General features: G+C 38.1%; 1 protein-coding gene across 1 annotated transcript in view; it reads right to left on the reverse strand.

Annotated features, from left to right (window-relative positions):
- nxph1 (neurexophilin 1) overlaps positions 1-24,587 on the reverse strand; it is an 80,957-nt gene extending 56,370 nt beyond the window's left edge. The window contains exons 1-2 of the mRNA XM_006803372.2: positions 24,511-24,587; positions 23,178-23,654 (exon numbers count right to left, since the gene is read on the reverse strand). Of these exons, the coding sequence (XP_006803435.1) occupies positions 23,178-23,231 (54 nt within the window). The 5' untranslated portion in view covers positions 23,232-23,654; positions 24,511-24,587. The remainder of the gene's footprint in view (positions 1-23,177; positions 23,655-24,510) is intronic.

Below are 24,587 nucleotides of genomic sequence, written 5' to 3' on the forward strand. Positions count from 1 at the left end.
ATATAAATTTAACGACTGCAGCATAGTACCTTTAATACTTACCTGCTCAGATTTTGAACTGTAAATTTCCAGATTATTTTATTTATATAATGTATATAATTTACTCACTTACTGCACACAATGTCCTCTTTGTCCTTTTGGACAGTCGGGGAGTGTATCAGGACACATTTCACTGTGTGTTGTACTCGTATAACTATGCACGTGACCAATAAAGAATCTTGAATTACAGCATGTTCTGATTGCTGTAATAAAATTTTATTGTCAACAGTATCGAATGCTGCACTGAGGTCTATCAGAACAAGCACAGAGATGAGTCCACTGTCAGAGGCCATAAGAAGATCATTTGTAACCTTCACTAAAGCTGTTTCTGTGCTGTGATGAGCTCTGAAACCTGACTGAAACTCTTCAAATAAACCAGTTCTGTGGAAATGCAGAAATGAAGAAAGTAGTTACTGAAGTTAACCCAGAAAGACCAATTGGAGAAAAAGACTCTAAATGAATGTCAATGGTACTGAAAGTAGCTGTAGATAATGTTACATGTGTGAGTTGGTTACGAGTAATTTTTTTCTGGTTAAAATGTTATTTGTGAAGAAGTTCCCGAAGTCATTAGTAGTTAACTTTAAAGGAATGCTTGACTCAACAGAGCTCTGACTGTTTGTCAGCCTGGCTACAGAGCTGAAGAGAAACCTGGGGTTGTTCTTGTTACCTTCAATAGTAAGATGTTCTAGCTCAGACCTTCCCAAAGTGTGGGGCCCGCCCCCTAGGGGGGGCGCAGAGCCATTGCAGGGGGGGCGCGGCATGAAAAGGGAAAAAAAAAAAAAACGCTTGGACACTGCTAGCATGGGGCGCCTAGACAAACGCAAAGCAGGAGATGAAGCATCGCTGAATATGTTTCCAAACCAACTTCATTCTAAGCCAAAGACTAGAAAATATGGTGAAGCATATCTTCCCTTTGGCTTCACCTGCACAAGTGCCGAGGTAGGTTTCCCCTGCAGAATTGGTTTTCCCTGCGTCGGGAGCAGCGCTGGGCTGTTTAAATCACGGACAAACAGTATCCCACATTCTTGATTTTTAGTTCACAAACACTTGTTGTAATGACTAACTACTCCTGACATTTTAGAGATGTTAGCTCTTTATACAGTAAAGTTACAGTGGGATACAAATAATAACAGGCTGATCCTGCCACGATTTGTTCCCCGGTTCAAATCACGGACAAACAGTATCCTACAGCTGTTTATGTTTTTAAACTCATTTTGTACAGAGAGGCATTTTTTTTGACAAATATATTGATAGCAATGTTGAATATTATTACACAGGAAAAAAAACAACTACATGTAAAATGATCACACCGTGACGCCTCTGCCTTTCTAAATAGTGGGACAGTAACTGCGTGTTTATATGTAAGTGTGTAAAACCTGAAGATCGAGACAAAATACTGTTAATCTGACTATCTGCCATTCTGCAATTCATCTCATGTAAACAATAACGTGCGCACAGCATGACTTGAAAAAAGGCACATACCTTTGACATTGCCTGACGAACTCTGTATTCCTCGTCCACACGTAAACGCAAAAAATTTGTTTTAAAAAATCTCCGTTTTCGGTGATTCGAAATGCCGTTTACGTGTGGACGAAACAGCCGTGTTTTCAAAAATACCCCTGTAGATGCGGACGTAGCGTAAAAGAGTTAGTAGTTTATTTCCTTACTACCTGTAATTTATCGCAGATTACTTGTATTTGCTTAACTGTTTACTAAATGTGAGGTGTGAAATAAACCGCAATTGAGCAAAATATGGGTGTGTGTGGTTGGAGGATGTGTTTGTGCGTGCGTGTGCGTGCGTGCGTGTGTGCGCGCACGCGAGGGGGTGGGGTGGGGGGGCGCAAACGTTTTTCTGTAAAACAAAGGGGGGCCCAGCGAAAAAAGTTTGGGAACCACTGTTCTAGCTTTACATTGGGCTTTTTTTTATAGAGCAGGAAAAGGCTTTTCAGGCTAAATATTGATCTTTTAAATTGATCTTTTCAATCTGCCTTAGGGTGTGGGTTTGAGAGTTAGGAATTATGTTCTTAGGAGAACTTGTTCTTTTCATTCTACTGACTTTTCAGGACTTGCCTGACCCTCTGCAGGTATTCTGACTACCTTCCCTCTCTTATATACCATCCGACTACACTTCTCCAGTCCGTATGACATTCCGATGTGCTACTGGTGAAGAGGTGGGCCACAATCGCTCTATTTGTCCGTGGCATCTCTTGTCAATGATCTCAATGAGGGGTTTCAGGCCATAGCAGTGGGGACAGGACATCTCCTTGGTAAATCTCACACTTGATGATGATTTGTGCTATTGGCCTCTAGTCTTGTTTAACACCTTTCACTGGGGTTACTTGCGTATTAGCTTTCCCACAGTGCCCTTTTCTCATTCCTTGCCCACTTTTGCCTTCTTGTTCCATCGGTGTGTCCCGGTTCCTCAACACCTGATGCGGACCTTGTTAATCCTGGCGACGTCCAAGCTAACCAAGCCTACCTCGGAGATAAGCGAGAGAAGGATAACTGAAACCATAACGGATATATATCAGCCAAGAACAGAAATTCTCCTTCAGGGTTTAGAATTTTTTAAATTTCTGCTCATGTCTTAATAATGATAGAACATGATTCATTATTGGACATTGTTGGACTGTAAAGAAATCGGTCTCCTCTCATGAGTACAGAAGCATCAAAATATTATTTCCAATCCTATCCTCTCCTTTTGCTCTACTGCCACCTAAACCTAAAAGAAAAGATGAGGAAGAAAAAAGACACTGGACTCAACCTATAAAACCAGCGAGAGCACCTAAAAGAAGTCTGCTAACTCAAACACATTCAGATAATGTCACAACCCTTTTTTCTGTAGTGGGGGAAGGTTACAACTTTATTGCGTGCGCCAATAACTTAAAACTTTAAGCCAGATAGTTTTTTGTTGTTGTTGTTTTTTAAATTTTAGCTGGGTTAAGGTTAATAAATTAGGTTTTACTGGGTAATGTGAAACTGCAGGAAACACTCAGTAGAGCCCAGCTTTATTTAGTGTTTGGGTCATCAATTTTACTACAGTTTACTGTCCAGGAGAACTCCTTCACTGCATTCCATTACTCTGTTGCTCTGGATTGCTTTTTTTCCATAATAAATGAAATCATAATTTAACAATGACACTAGAATCAGGATGATAAATATTTCTTCACAGCATTGTAGGTATAGAGGGACATTCTAACATATGCAGTGTCTTCTACATGGTGGTGGCCAGTGCTTTATTTTTTACAGCAATCTGCTGTGGAGAAGATGTCCCAGCAGCATACTGGGATAAAACACTTTAAGAAAGCCAGCTCTGTGGTCAGGTCTGAACTTGAGACAGCCCAGCAGGCTGCAGAGAAAAGAATGCTCTCAAAGCTGAAGGTTATCAACTGCACCACCTTCAGTTAAAGACTGGCTGCGCCTAAGTCCAAGTCTGAGCACCTCAGGAGGTCCTTTATACCAGCTGCTAAAAGACTGTGTAAAACATAATAAAGATATGATTTCACTCCCTTTTGTGCTGATTTTTACGTTAGTTATTGGTTGTATTATTTATTAAAAATACTTTTTCATGCTTTGACATTGTGTTACACAGCTATTTTCTGTACACAACAAACAAAACAAGAAAATAAAGGCTTTGGAGTGGTTTGTAAATCTATTAAAAATGTACTTCATTGATCTATCTATCTATCTATTAGGGGTGGAGCTGAACCCAAATACGGTATTCAGATAGGCACAAATATTGTGTTTTTACGAATACCTATTTCGAACAAATACTTTAAAAAATATTTGTATTCGGGAACAAGAAAAACTTTATATCAAAAAGCTGAGTTAGAATTAGACCGCAGTGCATGCCCGGATGAGTGAGTAAATGGTAAATGGTGTGGTTCTTATATAGCGCTTTTCTACTTTGTCCGAGCACTCAAAGTGCTTTATACAGCTAATTCCTTCACCCAATCACACTCATTCACACAAGCACTTCTAAGCTTTAGTGCTTAGTATCTAACATTCATACTCCGATGGATGCATCGGAGAGCAACATTGGGTTAGTATCTTGCCCAAGGATATTTGGCATGCAGACTGGAGCAGCCTGGGATCGAACCACCGACCTTCCGGTTGGTGGCTGATCCGCTCTGCCACCCTAGCTACAGCCACCCCTGAGTGAGTGACGTGTAAAAGGTGAATGTGCTCCACACAGCAACAGAGAAGACTCGGTTGAGCGGTAAAAGACTGAACTGCATCACTATTTTTGTTAAATAGATTTTTTTTGTACCTTAACTGGGTTCCAGAGGCAGTTTATAACTTTAGCGAGGATCAGGAGATTAATCAATTACGCTACATTAATGACGTCTGCAGTCGGGTGCTCTCATGTTTGCTCTGTTTACGTAGCTCTGTTAGCTTGGTAATTGGACAATAGGCTGTTGACAGAGTAACGCTAAAGTTCGGTTTAAAAGGATAAAACAATGCTTCTGTAGTTGTGTCGAATTGTATGCACTTGTGGGAGTTATATGGTACATTTAAGTTACTCTGTCTTTTGCAGACAACAAGATGTAGGCTACAGGCTAGTTAACCTTAGCATAGCTTCCCGTCACTCATTAACTTAGCTGAAACTTCCCACATGGATTTGGTCAAACAGAAAAGAGTGTTGCTGCTGCTGAGTAGGGGTGGGTTTTTATAATCGATTTATCGATTAAAATCGATTCTGGCTTGGATAACGTGAAATCGATTCATTAAAATCCTGAATCAATTTTTAAATATTGCCCGAAATGCCAGAATCTCAGGTGAAACCTCACAACATTTCAACAACCACCAAACAGCTAAGACAGTAAATGAGAGCAGGTACACGGATACTGCACAAAGACGTAAACACACAGCGCGGATCAGAATGAGTGAGATGTCGCCTTTCTCACCTGACGGCACGGACACAGTCGGGGCTGAAAGCCGACAGCTCGCTGATTCTGATGTTTCGGCGGGTCCGCTCTTTGTGTTTACGCCCTTTTTGCGCTGATTCTGAAGCTGTTAGTTTTATCTCTCTCCACACAATATTGACTGAATCAGCAGCAAAAGAAGATCCAAACTACGCTTCACATAAACATCGTCATGAATTCACTCTGACTTTTACTGTTTTGCTTTCACCACGATAAAATCACACTTCATGCACAGCTCTCTCTCTCTCTCTCTCTCTGTACTGTTTTTTGCATTATTTGCTTGCCTGTTAGGCACAAGTCTACCGTTGTTTACAGCGCTGGCATCTGCTGTGATGCTCACACCTTTGATAAAGTCTTGCGTGTGTCAGCTTCCTTTTTATAGATACAAAAATATGTAAATGTACTGATCTGAATTATAATATTTCTGACTGTCAAAACTTCCCAGATTCAAATCGAATTGAATCGAATTGAATTTAATCGAATTTAATCGAATCAGAATCAAATAGATTCTAGAAATCAGTGACGATACCCAGCCCTACTGCTGAGCCACCTCTTGGTCCTCACCAGCCAAAACAACTTGATCAAGTTCTGTGTGGAAGCATTTTACACTCTGCAGATGAAACCAAACTGATATGTAATGTGTGCAAAAGTCAGATCAGCAGAGGCAGTTATATCAAACATCTGTCAAATTCTGTTATGCATAATCACATGCACTTAAAGCATCGTAATCCTGGTACCCACCAGCACCACTACTAAAGAATACTTACACTATAATGTTAATTAGAAGTGTAACGCAAAAAAATGGATTTTTACGCCTATTTTGAATTTTACTCAAATACAAATACTTTCCCCCTCAACAAATACAAATACCGGCTGCTTTGCACATCTATCTATCTATCTGTGTTTGTATGTCCAGGATATCTATCTGATATTGGTCCAATACTGACCCTGTCAGCTCCACACCTGCATGTGTAACAAGAGAAGCTACTGTGACTTCATTTATTTTTTCATTATGTATCACAGGACTCTTTTTATTTGTTAATTCTTTAGAAAATATTAAAAAGTATAAGGAAAGCTGTTTAAGTCAAGTTCAAGGTTTCTTTACACATAAACACTTCCCCACAGTGAGGAAACCGATAACTCATTAATTATTATTAACACTGATATTAGATCTATACTTGGTATTGGAAGATACTCATAGCCAAAGGTTTAGGTCAGAATCCCAAAAAGTAGGATCGGACTATCCCTAATAGTATTTTGTTAATATGTACCAATGTTTCTAGAACACCTTATATAAGGATTAAATTAACAGACTTGCAACACTGATGCACAGACAGAGGAACTCAAAGAGAAAAATGATCAGTTTAAGAGCAAATACTGAATCAGGTCAAAATGTTTGGTTTTAAACTAATGTTTAAGCACAATTATACGGCTTACTTTCCTGCTTTCCTTGGCTCATAAGCGTGGCTGTTCTAACAGCTGTGACATTCTAATTTAATGCAGCTTCAACAAAGGTTTCTCACTACCACTGGGAAAACTGAATGTATTCCTAAGGGTCCAACCCAAATCTCCTGCTTCATACATATTCCCAACGCATCACAACTACTGCACCAGTCTGCTTTCTGTCCACTCTCACAGACAAGAACATACATGTCTTTAGCAGATCATCACGGTGGGGCTGCTCTCTGCGTCCTGAGCTGTTCATGTTTTAAGTAATGACTTGTGAAGCCTGACAGATCGGCCGTGCTCTCTCGGCGCTTCGGACACACCGCTTAGAGAGGTGAGCAAATCCATCAAAGCGACAGGATGAATTAGTGCAGAGACACCTCACTACCTGTTCAGAGGAACTCCCATCAGCAGTAATTGATTTTATAAATGCTGTAGCATACACAGAATGAGAGATAAAGGTAGCGGCACAATGCTGTGTGCCAGAAACTGCCCTTTTTTGCTCTGTGACGTTTCCCAAACCTTACAGAGAAACATTACGATACAAGGAACATGTGCTAAAGAGGACTTGATTATCTTTAGTTCAACACTTTAAGACATTTTTTTCTACTTTGTATTATGTTTGTTGCTATTGGTAACTGAAATATTTTGATTATGGATTTCGAAAATGCAAATGAATATTCTCAAGTTGCTGCTAAAGCAACGAAGTAACCCTGGAAAAAAGTAGCTCTCCATGTAAAAATATGATAATGGATATTTGTATCGAATGGTGTTGGAAGGCCCCTTTTTTGATGGAAATGAAAATTATTAAGCTGCAAAGGGCTGAATTCAAAGACACCCCAAAAATCAAAGTGAAAAACTGTCATGGCAGGCAAATCCATTAGGCTGAAATTTTATAGCAGAAATTTAAAATGGCACTCAGTATTTTGTATGCCCCCCATGCGCTTGTTTGCATACCCAACAACCTCAGGGCATGCTCCAAATGAGACGATGAATAGTGCCCCTCCTTCCAGAGCTGGATCATCATATCACCTATGACCAGTCTGATGTCCAACCTTCCTTTAATTCATTATATTTTTATTTTATTGTGAGCAGTGTGGTTTGAAAGAGCTATTTTTTAGCTTTACAATAGAGTAACATATAAAACATACGACAACAGTAGCTGGTATCTCACAACAAAACACAATCAGGCAAAATGCCAATGTCCGTCTCGGCCACTGTGTTCAATGTGGTGGGGTAACATGGCAGCTTCCACAAACCACCGATTCCTACATATTTTTAATGGATGAATTCTAAGAGAATTGAAAAGAGAATTAAAGTGCCTGCAGTGAAGACAAAGAGACATAGATTGTCTTTTGTACCTACTGCTATTATCATAGTTAATAACACTAAACCATAAGTGTTGTTGCCATTGCACATTGCACTTTTTTGATGAAAAATCTAGGTTGTTTTCTCAGGCTTATATTATATTATTTTGGTGAGTGTATGTGATGTGTTGGTTGTCTGTTTGTTTGTACGGACATACTGCAAATCAATTTCCCGTTAGGGACAATAAAGTTACAATTGACCATTGATTGACCAAGGAAATGAAATGAAAATTTATAAGAATGAACTAATTTGTTGGAAGATGTAATTGCAGTGTAATCAGACTATTTTGCTTTTTTTTGCTTTTGAATCTCCTTTAAGCACAAAATACACAAATTACACATATACTCATGCTAACAGACTTGCTAACACAGCAGCCGTGACTTTTCCAGGAACCATGCCCATGTAGCCCCTCTGTGGCCAGCACAGGCACGTGACACAGCATGTGATTAGGTCCAGCACACAAGCCGACTTTGAAGAAACTCAATAAAAGCCGACGAGGAAGCCGTCTTGAATAGTGACCAAGATGGACATCAACATTTCATCCTGCATTCTGCATTTCATGTCTCTCTCTTCCACCATCCCACGTCGTCCTTATCTTCCTCACCGTGGCCTTCTCATGTCTGGGCAGCTGACAGCATGTCCGAGTCCAGCAATGTTCGATCCACTTCCTTGAAAGTTTCTAGTTTCTAGTTACATTCTAGTCATCTCGATGTAACGTTTTCAGTGAGCGAAACATTTTGTGCTATATGGCAAACAATGAGGGGAAATACATCCGATTGAAGGAAAGGAATATTTGAAGTCAGGGGTCACCTTGATAAGAAGTTATTCATGTGGCTCTGAGAGTGTGGAGAATGGAAAGTCAGAAGAGGAGATAACAAGACAAGGAGTCTGAGAGTCGATAAATAAGGAATAGAGATAAGCAAGGAACAGAAGGTCCCCTGCTCTACTTCCTTTAAAGGATGAATATCATTGTGCTGACTGACAGCTGTCAGCCACAGAAAAACACTCCTCATACCTGTTTTTTCTCCACTCTGCTGTGACTGGAAGCCATTCAGAGGCAATCAAATCTAAAAATCAATATGGCCACAATCTTCAGGGCTGCAGTAAGTAATGAAGCACTGTCATTTGCTGCAATGGGGCCCTGATAAGGACAATCATTGGCCTATTCCATCACAACAGCCCTTTGCCCCACATAGCAAAAGGGACACAAATGTCTTTGCCTGTAATGTATTGATTAATGAAGCAGTATAAACAACTTTTAAGTGCGCAGTGACATTAATTTTATCATTCAATTTTTTATACTGCGCAACAGTGCCACCCTGGGGTGTGTGTGGTGTGTGTGTGTATAGTTTCATATTAATGGAGAGAGACAGGATATCCACCACTTGCACAGATCTCAGGAGGGGATTTCGGTGCACTCCTCATTACAGAAATTCCATAAAGGGATTAGGATTTTGGGCTGCCACTTGGCAACTCAAAGCTTTGGCTCCCTCCACAGATTTCCCATAGTATTTTGCACACTAGCTAGGCAACTCCATGACCTTGACATGCATCTTTTTTGTCACTCCTTTGTTACCTTAGTATGTTTTGAGTCATCGTTGTACTTGAAAACCCATTTTCGGTGTTCTGGTTGACGGATTCTTATCCAAGTTTTTATAGTACACAGCCTGGTTCATTGGCCCTTCGATGTGATTAAGTTGTCATGTACCCTCAGCAGACAAACAAACCCAAAGCATAATGTTTCCTCCTCTGTGCTTAATGTGGGGGAGGTGTTCTTTGGGTTATATTCAGCATTCTTCCTCCAAACCAGGCGGCTCAAGCTGATACAATAAAGTTTGATTTTGGTTTCATCTGACCACAGCGCTTTCTCCCTTCCTTCTCTGAATCATTTCAACATTCACTGGCAAAATGAGCCTGCACATATGCCTTTTTGAACACAGGACACTTGTAGGCACCGCAAGATTTCAATCCATTTTGGTGTTGTGTGTTACAAATTGTATTCTTGGTGACGGTGGACATCTTGCATCTTGAGATCCTGCATGGATGATAGATAGATGAGATGGTACACACACACACATATATAATATATATATATATAAATATATATATATATATCTTTTATGGCACAAACATGCAATTGCAACCCCAGATGCGTAGTACACTCATAAAGAACTGCAGCACATGAAGAAATGTAAATGTTTTAAAACTCAATCTTGGACGAACAGGAGAGAGCTTTTCTCTGGATACAGAAGCAGATAAATGATTATCGACACATTTACATTTGTTTTGAAATTCACAAGTAGCATCATGTTTTAAAACTAGCTGCACAAGCTGGTGAACGACCTCTTTTTAGTTTCAAAGACACATTGAGGGCTATTTCCCAAAGTCTGACTTGCATACGCTCATCTGTTCAGTGTACTCGTCACTCGTGCTGGTTACCAGAAACACTAAATTACAGTTAAATGATGATTAAACTGAGTTTGCTCTGCAAAAACTTGTCAATGATATGGGTGTTTAAATTCTTCATTACCAAACTGTATGAACTAATGTAACTTATAGGTGAAATAGTGTATCAATAGAATTCAGCCCAGAGGGCACAGTGATTTCACCCAGACGCACATCCTGGAATCCATGATGTCAGTAAAAGCACCGTTAAAAATGTCAAGTTTGAGAGCATGATTAACATAATTACATTACCTCATGGGCCGTAAACATTACCTTCAGATGGCCCCTCCCAGCTACAATCGTGTAGAGAGACAGCTATGTTGATATTTATTTATTGCTTCCCTTGAAGCCGGCCACAGTTGAATTGATCTGTCAGTTTTGTTTTTCTTCTCCTTTGTTTCCATTTAAAAGTTTCTTGAATTTTTTTTGAATACAGATTGTTTATTTGTGTGGTTGTTACACAATGATTTAATGTAGTTCAACCTATACAGAAGAAATGATATAGTGTATGTTCGGCATTTTGTTTAAGACTTAGAGAGAATTTGTTTTTAATTTACTAAATTTTAAATGTAAATTATTTATTTGGAACTGACCAGATGAGTTTAGTTTTTCATTTTCTGTGTGCTCTTCTATAACACTTCTGTTTATGTTAAAAATAAAGATTTACATTTATCATACATACCTATGAAATGTAAACTATAGATCAAAGATAACATAGAATATAGCATTGATAATTTGACAGCACGTTTTCTATGGTTAACTTTTGACAGAAAATAATAAATCTAATTTAAATCAAAATTAAACTTTCTCAGGTTTTCTCAGGAATAAAAAGAAGCCTTTAAGCATCATAGTAATCAGATTTATATTGTTAAATATATTGTTACAAAACAAACAAAATAAACCAATAAATAAAACATTTTCTCTTGTGCCTTACACAAAGACTGACAATTTATTGTTCCATCTAAAGAAATAAATAAATCATCTGTTGACAATTGTGTAGTGTGCTTTTCCTCAGATGCATTATAGTCCAACGTGTTTGCTGAGAGTGACAGTGACAGCACAAACAGTCCATTCTGATAGACGCGTGGTATTGAGGACAAATTGGAATAACGTACTCATGAAGCAGCCTCTTCCCTTCATCCTCTTCTTCTCCATAACTCACATTTCTCTTGTTTCACTACAGAAACTGAACCAAGGGTTTCAAAAGCAGTTCTGTTGTGATTGGAGATTAAATGCCAGGGTTTTGCTTTGATTCAATATAAATACTGGAGAAGAATAACAGATATAGATATAATATCACATGAAAAGCAGTCTCGTTTAGAATCATTAACTAAACCTCGATGGGGCAGGGATAGCTCAGTAGGTAGAGTGGTGGCCCCATGATCGGAAGGTTGGGGGTTCGACTCCACTGAACGGTTACCCTGAGGTACCCCTGAGCAAGGTACCGTCCCTACACACTGCTCCCCGGACGCTGCGTTGATGGCTGCCCACTGCTTCACTGGGTAAATGGGTTAAATGCAGAGGAGCAATTTCCCTACGGGGACTAACACACACACCTTAAGAGCTTTAGATTTTTCTCCTCTTAATAATTGTGATGATTAGGACATGAAACACTACACATATAAAGGTTAATTTACACCATTTACACGACAGCTCTCAGAAACTGACACAGATGTAACATCTGTGAAGCTACATTTGAGTGCTTCAAGTTTAAAAACATGTTTAGTGCCATCTTCTGTCAGAACATTACAACACCTCGTTGGTTGGTTGGTTGGTTGGTTGGTTGCGGTCAATAGGCATATATTAATTTATGTTAGCTAACTAATAACAGAACCAATAATCAACGATATGCTGTCCACTTTCACTCTGTCGCTTTAGCAGTAAGTGGTTTGCGAACCACCAGTGGAAGGCTGGCTCCAAAGTTGTAAAGTTTCCAAAGTTTACAGATGATTCGGTTCATGAATTCACAATTGCAGTAGACATGCTCGGGAGTGAGCAGCCAGCTGCTGATAACCACACTAAAGATGCTCTCTGTCATGACTTCAGCCATTTGAGAGGTGCATGGGCCTCTTTGCAGGACAAACTCAGGAAGCGGAGATAAGAGTTACTGAAATAATCATCTAATCAAAACAAGAAATTGGCAGATTAGTCAGCTACCAAAATGATCTTTGGTTGCAGCCCTACTATTTTGTATAGATAAAAGTATTCTTAAGGACAGTGATAGTTGTTGCTAATTAATTTATAATTCTTGGAAAGGTTCTTATCCACACCAGCAAATTCTCACTCCAAAATACTAAATTTAACACCTCCTAAATGGTAAAAGGCCTGTATTTGTATAGCACTACTTAGTCCCTATGGACCCCAAAGCGCTTTACACAACCAGTCATCCACACATTCACACACTGGTGATGGCAGCTACATTGTAGCCACAGCTGCCCTGTGTGCAGCCTTAATGGCAAAGTTCAGAAAAGAGTATCTAAGCTTAAGAAATTAAATATGTTGTAATTAAAACCCTTGAGTATTATATCATGTTTTACATATTGTGTATTATATGTTCAATTTTTTTCTCTTCTTCTCTTTTTTCTTGCTTGCTGACTGTTCATTAATCTGTCTGTGCTATGTGACTCCCACTACATTTCCCTTTCTACCCACCAGGTAGCACACCATTATGTATAAACTAGCTCAACTTCAATAACCCTAAAAAGAAACCTGCTGTTGTTTCTGTCATTATTTACATCCAAAGTGATTTCAGAGAGCTATATGCTTTATTTGCTGTGTTTATTTATCCTTCAGTCAGAGCATGGTATATCATCTTTTGACGGAAACTGGCTAGCTTACTTCAGGCTCATTGGGTGTCAATGGGTCATTAATTTATATGATGCTCACACATTCACATTATATCACATTATATCTGTCTGCATCTATTTCTATGTCTCTTTGTTGCTGGCAGAATTGGAATGGTTAAAGGACTTACCTGTAAATATAAACAATTAGCACACCATGGTGTTTTGATTTCCATAACTGATTACCGATGATATCAAAGTTAAGTACGAGTTGTCATTATGAGACCAGTTAAACGATAGTTAAGTGGATGAGTACTCTGTGGCCAGTGGAGCTGTGTACTGGACAAATGGGAGACTTAAAAATGGGAAAACAATTTTTTTAATTTGAAGACTTCCATTTGATTGGACTATTTTGTGAAGAAGAGTGAGTTGGGATTATTAAGGGTTAATTGATTCAAATGGTTTACTCACATTGTGGTTGTGTCAAAGGTTGCTTAACACATTTGTTTATTTGTTTGTTTTTCTAATAAGTTTAGGAGTGTCTTGGAGGTTTAATGAGTTGTAATATAGAAAACAGCTTAAAATGAAAATCTCTGCTGACTTTGAGATGAACACAATTCTTTTCCAGCTCCTTGGATTTTACACTGTTAAGTAAAATCCTCCCAGATTTCACTGTAATGATTTCACACAAATAGCGCAATAATGTCAAACAATATATGGGGATAATCCCAAGTTTTGAGAGCACACATAGGTATTCATCACTCACTTTTTTCATAAATCATCTATACATGTGTCTGCAGTGAAGTGACAGCACCCACATACCCGAGCACTGTATCCCAACAGGATGGAAAGATCTAAAGTAGGAGATAACGGACATGGCTCGTAATTCCCATCAGTGGATGCTGTGACTGCTGGACTGTGCAGCAGACAAGAGCTCCGATGGCAGATCCATCACTGCCGAGGCAGTGGAGGGAAGCATCCCCCCCCCAGCACAAACACACACACACGCAGCCATTTTAACTATTTCCACCACTTCTCCTCTTCCTTCTGCTTTTATCCTTTTATTTTCTAAAATGTTTGATAATGCTGTGACATTTCCTTAATATATATATATATATATATATATATATATATATATATATATATATATATATATATATATATATATATATTAGGGGAGCAACGATACACAAAATTCACGGTTCGATATTTTTTCGATACAAAAAAATGTTCATGCCTTTTTAATTTGTCATTTATTAGAATTATAAATATATATTTTAACTCAAAAGTACAGTTTTTAAATTTAATGTTGCTGAAACAACAAAATAATAAAAAAATAATCTATCTTATTGAGAAATCACTCATCTTTGGAAAAGAGAGTTTATTACAGAGAAATGTCTCTTTCCAAAATAAAAGCTATACTATACGCTTCTTCTGGGCTATATTCTCAGCAGCATATTAAACATATCAGGTCCCCATAAGGAGAATCATGTGCTAACGGCTAAATGACTCGGGTAAAGTTTGTAGCATGCGTGCTTGTTGTTTTTGTCTGCTTCCACTGGTCTTTGCACTAGGATGATGTCGGAGTAAATGTGCAGTCATATTCGTTGTGTTCCCACTAGTGCTGTCAGCATTAATCTCGTTGAAATGACGTTAACGCCACAACACGGCAAATCTCCGTTAACGAGCTACCGCGGATCGCCCCGTGCTTGGGGCTGGACAGCCGACACGTTAACAAGCTAACTGCGCTAACACACTAGTTCCCACCAATGTAATTGAGCATTGCTGGCACATCCAACATACTGTTTTACTTTTGTCCATGACGCGCTTACCTTCAGGGTCATACGTCACATGAAAACCAAAATAGTTCCAAACGCCAGATCTGAATGAGGGTGGGGGAGGTTCAATTTGCCATGTTGCAACGAGCTTAGCTTCTGTCTCGCTAGCTTGCCCTGCGCTCAGTGAATCTGCGTTCGACTACTCCGCCTAGGCTGCTCTGTCGAGCGCAGATCCACTGAGCGCATCGTCGGTTCAATATCGATACGAGTATCGTTGCATCCCTTATATATATATATCTATATATATATATATATATATATCTTTAGTAAAGTATATATGGACAACATTGTGGTGTGTGTGTGTGTGTGTGTGTGTGTGTGCCATATCCACCTGTGTTCAGGTCACATGTTGTGATCATGATGTCTCTTAATACATTTTAAACTTGGAATACTTTGAAATGTGTTTATAATAATAAAATGAATCATTATAAATTATTTGTATAAATAATGTTAATCTATTATAATAATACAATAAATAATAATAATAGTAAAAATGACACACCAAATTGCTTATTCTCCTGCTTTCATCCGAGATCTCTGTCTAGAAAAACACTGTCCTTGAAACAGCAAGGACCCTCAAGCTGCCAGGCCTCTGGTAGAAGACATGTGCTCAAGGATATGTATATATATATTAGGGGTGGGGGGGGAAATCGATACTGTGTAGTATGGTGATATTTTGTTTGCTAATAATGTATCGATACAGGGACATCAGAAATCGATATTTTGTTACAAAAAAAGTTGTTTTTTTTCTGAGCAAGAATCCTGACATTCCTTCACTGTCCAAATGTGTTTAACTTTTTTTTGGCAGCAATAAACATGACAGTTTACTTATTTTCATTTAAGACATGTTTTATTTTAATTATGTTTAAAACTTTTTTATTTAATGTAAAATTATATTTTGTTTAATTTACTTTCAAATTCTTCAGTTGCTGAAGGGGCTGCATAGTTTTCATAAACTGCATAGTTCAGAATAGCTATAATTGTACCAGATGGTTGATTCAGTTAAGTTGGACTAGACTGTAATACAAACCGTTCAGTTTGTCAACAATAAAACTGAAATGAGAGAAAGACTGAGTGTGAGACTTTGATATTAGAGAAAATGAATATTGATAAAGTTTACCTTTATGTACAGAATCTGAATATCGCAAAATATTTTTAAAAATTGCAATAATATCGTATCGTGCGTTAAGTATTGTGATAATATCGTATCGTGGGATGTATGGTGATTCCCACCTCTAATATATATATATATATATATATATATATATATATATATATATATATAACACATGTAACAAATAATGTTGACTTCACTTTGCTACTGAAATTGAAACTGAAACATTTCTTTTAAATAATTGATAGTTCTGTACATGCAGATATTTCACTGGTCATCATGGCTGCTGTTTGTTTTCGCAGTGATTTTATTAAAACATTAACAGTTTGTTTTGTTGTTTTTCTGGCAGCAGGATGCGTCTAACAAACAGGTATGATGCTGTATCCACCATTTATAGCTCTGTAACACGAGCTCCTGGATGCTGGGTCCAAAAAAACCATCAAAAAATCTGAATCAACCCAAGTGAAACAGTTTTCAGTTTGAGTGCTGTAGGTTTGTGCTATCTCTTTAGCTGCAATGAACCAAACACATGGCAGACTCCAGAGTTACACGAATACCTGGAGATGTAAAGCAGGTGGAATGAGGTTATCTAGTCCCTTCCTTCCTTTAGAAACACTTTGCTTCATGGGCTGCTTCAAAGTGCTGCTATCAAGGTGTCACACACTTCGCCATAAAAGGATTGCTCTATGTGGAGAGGGGAGCAAGTGCTGGGTGGGGGGTGGGTTGAGGCTTCCCTCAGGATCAAACCCAGGTCGTAAGCAGGGCTGGATTTTTCAGAACAACACCCTTCAACGATCAGCTCCAGCTTTAACCTTTGAACTGCGAACACGATTGAAAATCTGGAGCAATGCAAGGAGCAGAGAATAGAGGCTGTAGTCATTAATCACACACTCTTACCATTTCAAACATAATGCACTAGCATCACACACACACACAATAACAATACTACCATTTTCTATGGCTGCAAAGTCTGCGGGGCTGTTGTGGGAATATTTAAGGTTGATTCCTCTCTCCTTTAACATCAACAGAGATGCAAATTTAAGCTACATATCGCTCATTTGCCCTCATCTGGATGTGAATAATCATCCCTGGATGGTGCATGCAGAGAAAAGAAATAAGCGACGGACTTAAGTGCCGATTCCACGCACCACAGTAGGTGCGATTACCACTGACTTTATGGTAAAACACCAAGGTCAAGTGCTGTTTTGACTGTTTGTGGGAGAAAACTGTCTGAGCTCAGACAATCCGGAACTCACAGGCAGGATCACAGAGGTTACAGTTCATGCAGTGTGAAGACTGAGTCTCCTTGATGCATCAATTTAAAGTTCTACACAATCAGTCTGCCTGCCCAGACGCACAGCAGTGTCCTGATTGAAGGTCAAAGGTGAACTCCACACATGAGGTTCCAAGATTAATTTCTAGTTGTTTTAGCATGGGCCTTACATTTATAGATATATATATATTTATATATATATATATATATATATATATATATATATAAAAATATATATATATATATATATAAATATATATGGGCCTTACATATATAAATATGTAAGGCCCATATATATATATATGAAGACATTTTAAATAAAGTTAATTTAAATAAATATTGTGAAACATACATATATATATGAGAGTATAAAAGTGAAAGCAAAACAACTGCCCCATAATTTCAAGTTCTTTATTATTTTTCTTACATAACCACTAAGAGAAAGAAAGAATTTTTAGATTAAAGTGGTAAGATTAAAGAATTCTATGCAGATAATAACCTTTAACATAACTTGCCTATCATTTGTTGTAAACAAAGAACTATTTATATTCATAATAAACAAACAACAATGATTTATCACAAAATCTTATGATTCGTATGATATTCATTTAAAGATGTAAAACTGGCTCCAATATATAAAATAGACTAAATTCTCCAATAACAATTTCATTACCACTGCTGAATGTCATTTTAATGGTTGATAGACATAAAAATGAAAATACTGTCCAATACAGATGTTTGACTAATAAACTGATGCAGCCTAATATCTCAAATGTAGAATAAAATAAACTTGTAAGGCAAAAGTATTAGATTGGTCATTCATAAATTTCATGAAGTAATTCATAAAGAATTTGATATATTTAGTAGAGGTGGGAATCACCATACATCCCACGATACGATATTATTGCAATTTTTAAAAATATTTTGCGATATTCAGATTCTGTATATAAAGGTAAACTTTATCAATATTCATTTTCTCTAATATCAAAGTCTCACACTCAGTCTTTCTCTCATTTCAGTTTGATTGTTGACAAACTGAACGGTTTGTATTACAGTCTAGTCCAACTTAACTGAATCAACCATCTGGTACAATTATAGCTATTCTGAACTATGCAGTTTATGAAAACTATGCAGCCCCTTCAGCAACTGAAGAATTTGAAAGTAAATTAAAACAAAATATAATTTTACATTAAATAAAAAAGTTTTAAACTTGATTAAAATAAAACATGTCTTAAATTAAAATAAGTAAACTGTCATGTTTATTGCTGCCAAAAAACAAGTTAAACACATTTGGACAGTGAAGGAATGTCAGGATTCTTGCTCAGAAAAAGGATCAACATGCTCTGAAGTCAGAGCACAAAAAGCTTTTTGTAACAAAGTATCGATTTCTGCTGTCCCTGTATCCATACATTATTAGCAAACAAAATATCACCATGCTACACAGTATCCATTTTTTCCCCCACCCCTAATATTTAGGCTTGAAAATAATTATTAAAAAGTTTCTTTATGTATTATTTGTTTCTATTTTCATTTTCAAACGATAGAGAAAAAGTTTATATCCTTCAATTATGTTTTTTCCAGAAGAATATTTTTATTGTTTGCTTTTCTCATAGATTCCTTTGAAATTTTAATGGGTAGATATATCTAGTTTTACTAAATCTTTTAAACCTTCTCTAATGAATACAGTTTTACCATAATAATTATCTTTCTTGATGCCAATTGAAATTCTAAATAACAACGTGGGGAGTGGGGAAAAGGTTTTAAAATTCCTCAAATCAGTTATTTATTAATCTACCTTGCAAAGCAAAAAGAAATAGTGCTGATTTTTATTTTAATCATCTCTGATTTGTGTTATTGTTGGAAGGACAGACACTATAAACAAGAGTGAAACCGACTGTGATAAACTGATCAAATTTTCCTGTCTGCTAAAGATCAAAATATCAAAGGGTTATCACAACTTGTGTGCTTTGAGACTGGTGCCATGAAAAACACGAGGTTTTATTTCTGTCATTTAAAATAAAAGGTTGGGGGCAGCATGGTGATAGGATGAATACTCACAGAAAGAACGTCCTGGGTTCAAATCCAGGCAGGGAACTCTTTTGTATGAAGCTTGCGTGCTCGCCCTGTGCTCGTGTGGGTTCTCTCCAATAAGACTTGCATGTTGGCTTGTTGAGGATTCTAAACTGACCATAGATGTATATTAATGCTACATGAATGTGGCTTGTACTGAAGCCCTTCAAGTGGTCAGTAAGAATACAAAAGGACTGTATAACGGACTAAATAATAAAGGTTTATATTCCCACAAAACCTACAGAAGCTCTTCAACCTCCCCGAAAACAAATGGAACGTTTTTCCGAACAATCCAAACCTCCTCGTGAATCTTCACATTGCAAACCGCTGATGTAGATAAAATAATTCACAGCAGCTGGTGACTAGTCACTAAAGACTCAGTGGAGTCACTAAATGAAAACCAGTGAGTGTAACAGAGCTGGGTAGCTGGGCTGAGCTGAGACCACTAAGGCAGCGGCAGGAACAGCAGCAGTGGGGGAATTGCATTGTTGTTATCTGAGACTGAACTCTGAGCCCTTTTGTACTTGGCTCTTTCCAGCAGCCAAGCTCTCATGGCTCTAAAGTGACGCCTCCATGCTGCTTTAAAAGCTAAGTAGCACAAAGGTTGAAGAAGGAACTGAGAGAAATGTTCACTTAGTCGACATCTGGACTGAAAAAGGAAAGCTTCACACGTTCAGCAGCTCTTACTTGATGACCACACAATGCACTTGTCCACTTGTGTGTGTGTGTGTATTTATCTTCAGTCGCACAGCATGTGGGCATTTACAAGAATCCATTTGCTATATAATTCAATTAATGCTGGCCCGCTCTTGATTTAAGCTTCAAACAGCTCAACGAAAGCATATTGGTTGTTTTATGTTGTTTCTTTTGGGGGGGGGAGGGGGGGGGATTATAGAGGAATGTGGAAGTGAAGGTTGTGCTGAGAAGGGGGTCAGGAGAACGGTGAACGAGTAGTGGAGGTAGTGATAATAGGCTGGTCACACTGTGTAAGGTGTGCTGTAGTCATCTTTCTTTCCTGCCTCCCATACAGACAGTTTGACATTGTAGGATTCAATGCACTGGTTTATAATAGCACTTTAATAGGACTACGACGACTGGTGCCAATGGGACCACTGCATCCTTTAGTCCCAAGGGTGAGAGGGAGGGGAGTGGGGGATTGGGAGAGGGACAGTGGGAGTTACAGACCCTTAAATACCAAACTGGCCTTGAGACAGTATCCTGTCTCAAGGCCAGTTTGGTATTTAAGCTGTTGTCAGTGACTCAAATCCTTAAATCTCTCATGTTGTCAGAATTTCTGTCTATTAACTATAAAAATAAGTACAAGACAAACTGATGAGATCATCCAACCACAAAAAAGAGTCACTACAGCATCAAATAATAATACAACATGAGCCAAAATTAAAATCAATAGAAGATAATAAGATCATTACCACAAGAGGAAAGGTTGTGTAATTAATAATATAATATAATATAATATAATATAATATAATATAATATAATATAATATAATATAATATAATAAATTGCATAAGTGGAAAATAAGGATGGGTGTGTAGACATATTTAAACAGTAATGAAGAAACTATGAGACTTTAATGAAATGAATGCACTGTAATTAAATATAGTTTTAGATTACCGTTTCATGAGGTGTCAAAGAAAGACAGGATGAAGCTTCAAAATATTATCCATAACAACTGTTTGAATAAATCAGTGTGAACACTACACTTACATAAATAATTGTAATAACAAGATGGAAATAAGACGCGTGAAAATTAAATAGTGGACATTTTAAGTAAAAGTCCTGCTGTGTCTTTTACATGTGCAGCGGTCTACCTAGACTGTGCTGTTATCAGGGTCAAGGCACAGCTCTCAGACAAGAGGCTTAAGCAGAGACAAGAGCCTTTAACACAAAATAAAACCATCAAAGTTCAGCTCTAATCCTCGCTGCGGTGGATAAGGCTGATAGTTAACGGGCTCTATTATAAGCTCTGCTTATCCTAGCCGAGTTGTCGGAGTGTGTGTGTGTGTGTGTGTGTGTGTGTGTGTGTGTGTGTGTGTGTGTGTGTGTTCATTCCATACTCAATTCAACATGCCAAACAGGATTTATTGTACTGTGAATTGACATTACCATTCCACAATATTAAAAATGGATATTGTGGAATGTGTGACAATTCTACAATAAATTCACAATCTGTTTTAATTACTGTAACTGATACCATGCCTCCAAATTTGAAACAGAATCAGGACAAGGAAATATTAAGAGGGGATTTCAGAGAGTACTCCCCAAAGATTGGAGTCCACTTGCAAATTAATGTCAAGAAGAGAATGGTGTCAAAAAGTGGTCACACAACACAGGCTTCTGAGTTTAGTTCACAGTGACCATTTCAATTTTAATTTTAAAATAATCTCGTGTTTAGGCCTGTTATATTTCCTGTGACGTCTCCGTGTTTCTGTGTATGCTTCAGAGTGTGCGCTCAATGATTTCAGCACCTTGGCCAGCTCCCCTCCGAACCATGTTTCCCCTTTATTTTATTTTATTTTCAATAAACGAGTCATGTACATTGGGGGTGGGGGGGGGGGGGGGGGGGTGGATACGACCCATAATACCGCCGCAAAACTGATACACAGATATTATCCGGGACAAAGAAAGGGAAAGTTACTTAAATACGGCTGTGTGTTTAGTTAGTTGGTCTTTGTTTATTTAAAACAAACAAACCAAAAATAATTATGATTTCTTAATGACTTCAGCTGTTTTCACAGAACCTGAAATTACCCCGTGAACGGTCTGCTTCAATGAAACGGAATGTTGTCTGCAATATATATATGTAACTCCACTGTTATGGCATTTGCTCAGCTAAATTAAAGACTTACAGAAGACGAAGAAAAAAATGAAATAGAATCAAATTTATGTTTCCACTTTTTGTTTTCTCAAATTATACGAAATATCAGGCCCGAGAATGAAGCTTATATGTCGCTCTTTTCCAAGTAGACGATCATCAACAGTTTGTTAAATCACGTTTGTGCGGCCAGATGAGCCTAAATCAGTATTGTTTTTGTTTGTTTGTTTGTTTGTTTATTATTTATTATTTATTGTTTGTTGTTTTGTTTTGTTTTCTTGCTCTCTCAAAATAAAACCCCCACTTATGACTAGACTTGTATTATATTAACCCGAAGCTGAATTGCGTCTTTTCAAGCAAACACGTTGTTAGTTTTTTGCGAAATATGTTTCAGTTGTTTAATCTGCTCAAAGGATTTATTTATTTATTTATTTATTAGCTACAGAAATCATTCTAAAGTATGCAGAAAAGCTCATTTGTCACATTTCTCTAAACCGATCCCAAACTCCAACTTCCGTCTCTCGTTGCTTTCCAGCCTAAGAGGCTCCACAGTTTGCGTAAGACGACCCGACTGACCGGGAGTTTTGGTTTGTTAGGGCGCCCTCGTGAGACATTTCTACTGCTGTGTCTGTCTGCGATCGAACATGTAGGTGTTACAATTTGTACCTGTTCAACGTGAAAAGTATAATTTTAAAACATACCGTGTAATATGTTTGAGGAAATTTCCTTCGCGCATATTACGCACAGCGAATTTGAGCGTAAGGCACACCTGTCACAAGTCCTACTGCTCCATAGTTATAATAAAGTGTGTATCTAAACTTTGAATTCCACTTCTGTACTTTACGCAGTGCAATATAAGGTGGAATCCCCCGAACAGTCGCCAGTCTTACTGCCAATGTAAATGCATTTGGAGTACGCACGCTTGAAAGGGTAACGGACCTCACACGGTGTGGAAACAACAACAAACACGGCTTTTCTTCTTCCTGACAGAATAAAACCGAAGTGCAGAAAAGTTGAACTGGAAGAAAAATCTAACTCACCAGGTAAAGCGCAGGCGTCAGAAGGAACACGGCGCACCAACACGTCACCTGCATCCTCCCGGAGCTCAAACTTCCACTAATTTCCCTCGGATGGTAGTTTCGGCTTTGACGACCATAAATCCACCTTGTATCCACTTCACAGCACAATCAAGCCCATCAGCTGCCCAGGCAACAAGGAAACAACGAACCCCATGGCAAGAGAACAAAGCAGAGAGTTGCAGATTGGGAACAGGATCGATCGGCCGGTGAGGCTGCTGCCGCGGCTTGACGTTAGAGGGACCAGGTAGCGACAACCAGCGCTTACTTAAGAGTTAATCCAGGTGGAGGGAGCAGGAGGGTCATAGTTGTGAGCACGTTCAGGTCTTGACTGTCTAATGGCCAGCACGCTCAGCGGTTGGAGCGTTACGATCTGAAAGGAATGGCGAGGCTTTCTGCTTTATAACGCGCTGCTACAACACAACCAGGGAGACTCTCGCTCTAGGGGGGAGGGACGAGATGAGGGGGAGAAAAAAGGCAGGGGAAAAAATAACGGGAGTAAATTCCAAGATGTAGTGAGGAAACATTAAGTTTCCCTCTCTCGTGTTTTGTAACAGAGGCTTGTGGAGAAAATGCGGGTTACCTTGGTTGTGGTTTGTGATACAGATGAATGAGCTGACACTCTGAACTATGATGCCAATAACTTTAGGCAGCCCCCCTCTCAACAAGGGAGCCTCAAACCTAAACAAACAGGAGCTGTTGTTTATAATTTCCCCTTTTCCTGTATATTTGCTGTTAACAGTCTTCTTTAAAAAGATTTTCAACCACTGTTCAACACCCATCCTGTTTATTTAAATGCAATTTCAATTCAAGCAACAACACAAAAATCAACATGAAAAAGACACCAAAACTAGTTTGACTGAACAAATTCAAAGTTAAAAAGCTTCAGATTTTCACTGTATAACATCTAGTTTAACACATTTTATAGCTAAAGTTTACATTTACATTACAGCTTCTTCTGTAATATTACTAATACAAATGAATACACTTGTATTTTTTGAATAATCTGCTATTTTTATTATTATTATTCCTTAGGGATGCATCAGTTTATTAGTATTCTTAACATTACTATCAAAGTCTTCCAAATAAATCACAATTAAAACTGTACAATTTTTTAAATCTGTTTGAGCACATCGTGGGTAAAAGATTCAATGAAAATAAACTTTTGCAGAAAACCAAAGCAAAATGAAACTCTAATAAAGACGCTATCCCAGCGCCACTCACCCAAAGCACAGTTCCTCCTAAACATGGCTGTGTGTTTACGTGTTTCTGTATGTCACTCTGTGTATCTGCTCACCATGCTAGCAGAAGTGAGTCAAGGTGACTGAAGCCTGCTTAGATGCTGAGCATGTGTTTCTGGTTTGTGGGCAGACA

Source organism: Neolamprologus brichardi, chromosome 22 (assembly GCF_056152115.1).
Source record: "Neolamprologus brichardi isolate AB-2024 chromosome 22, ASM5615211v1, whole genome shotgun sequence".
In the NCBI taxonomy this organism is placed as follows: Eukaryota; Metazoa; Chordata; class Actinopteri; order Cichliformes; family Cichlidae; genus Neolamprologus; species Neolamprologus brichardi.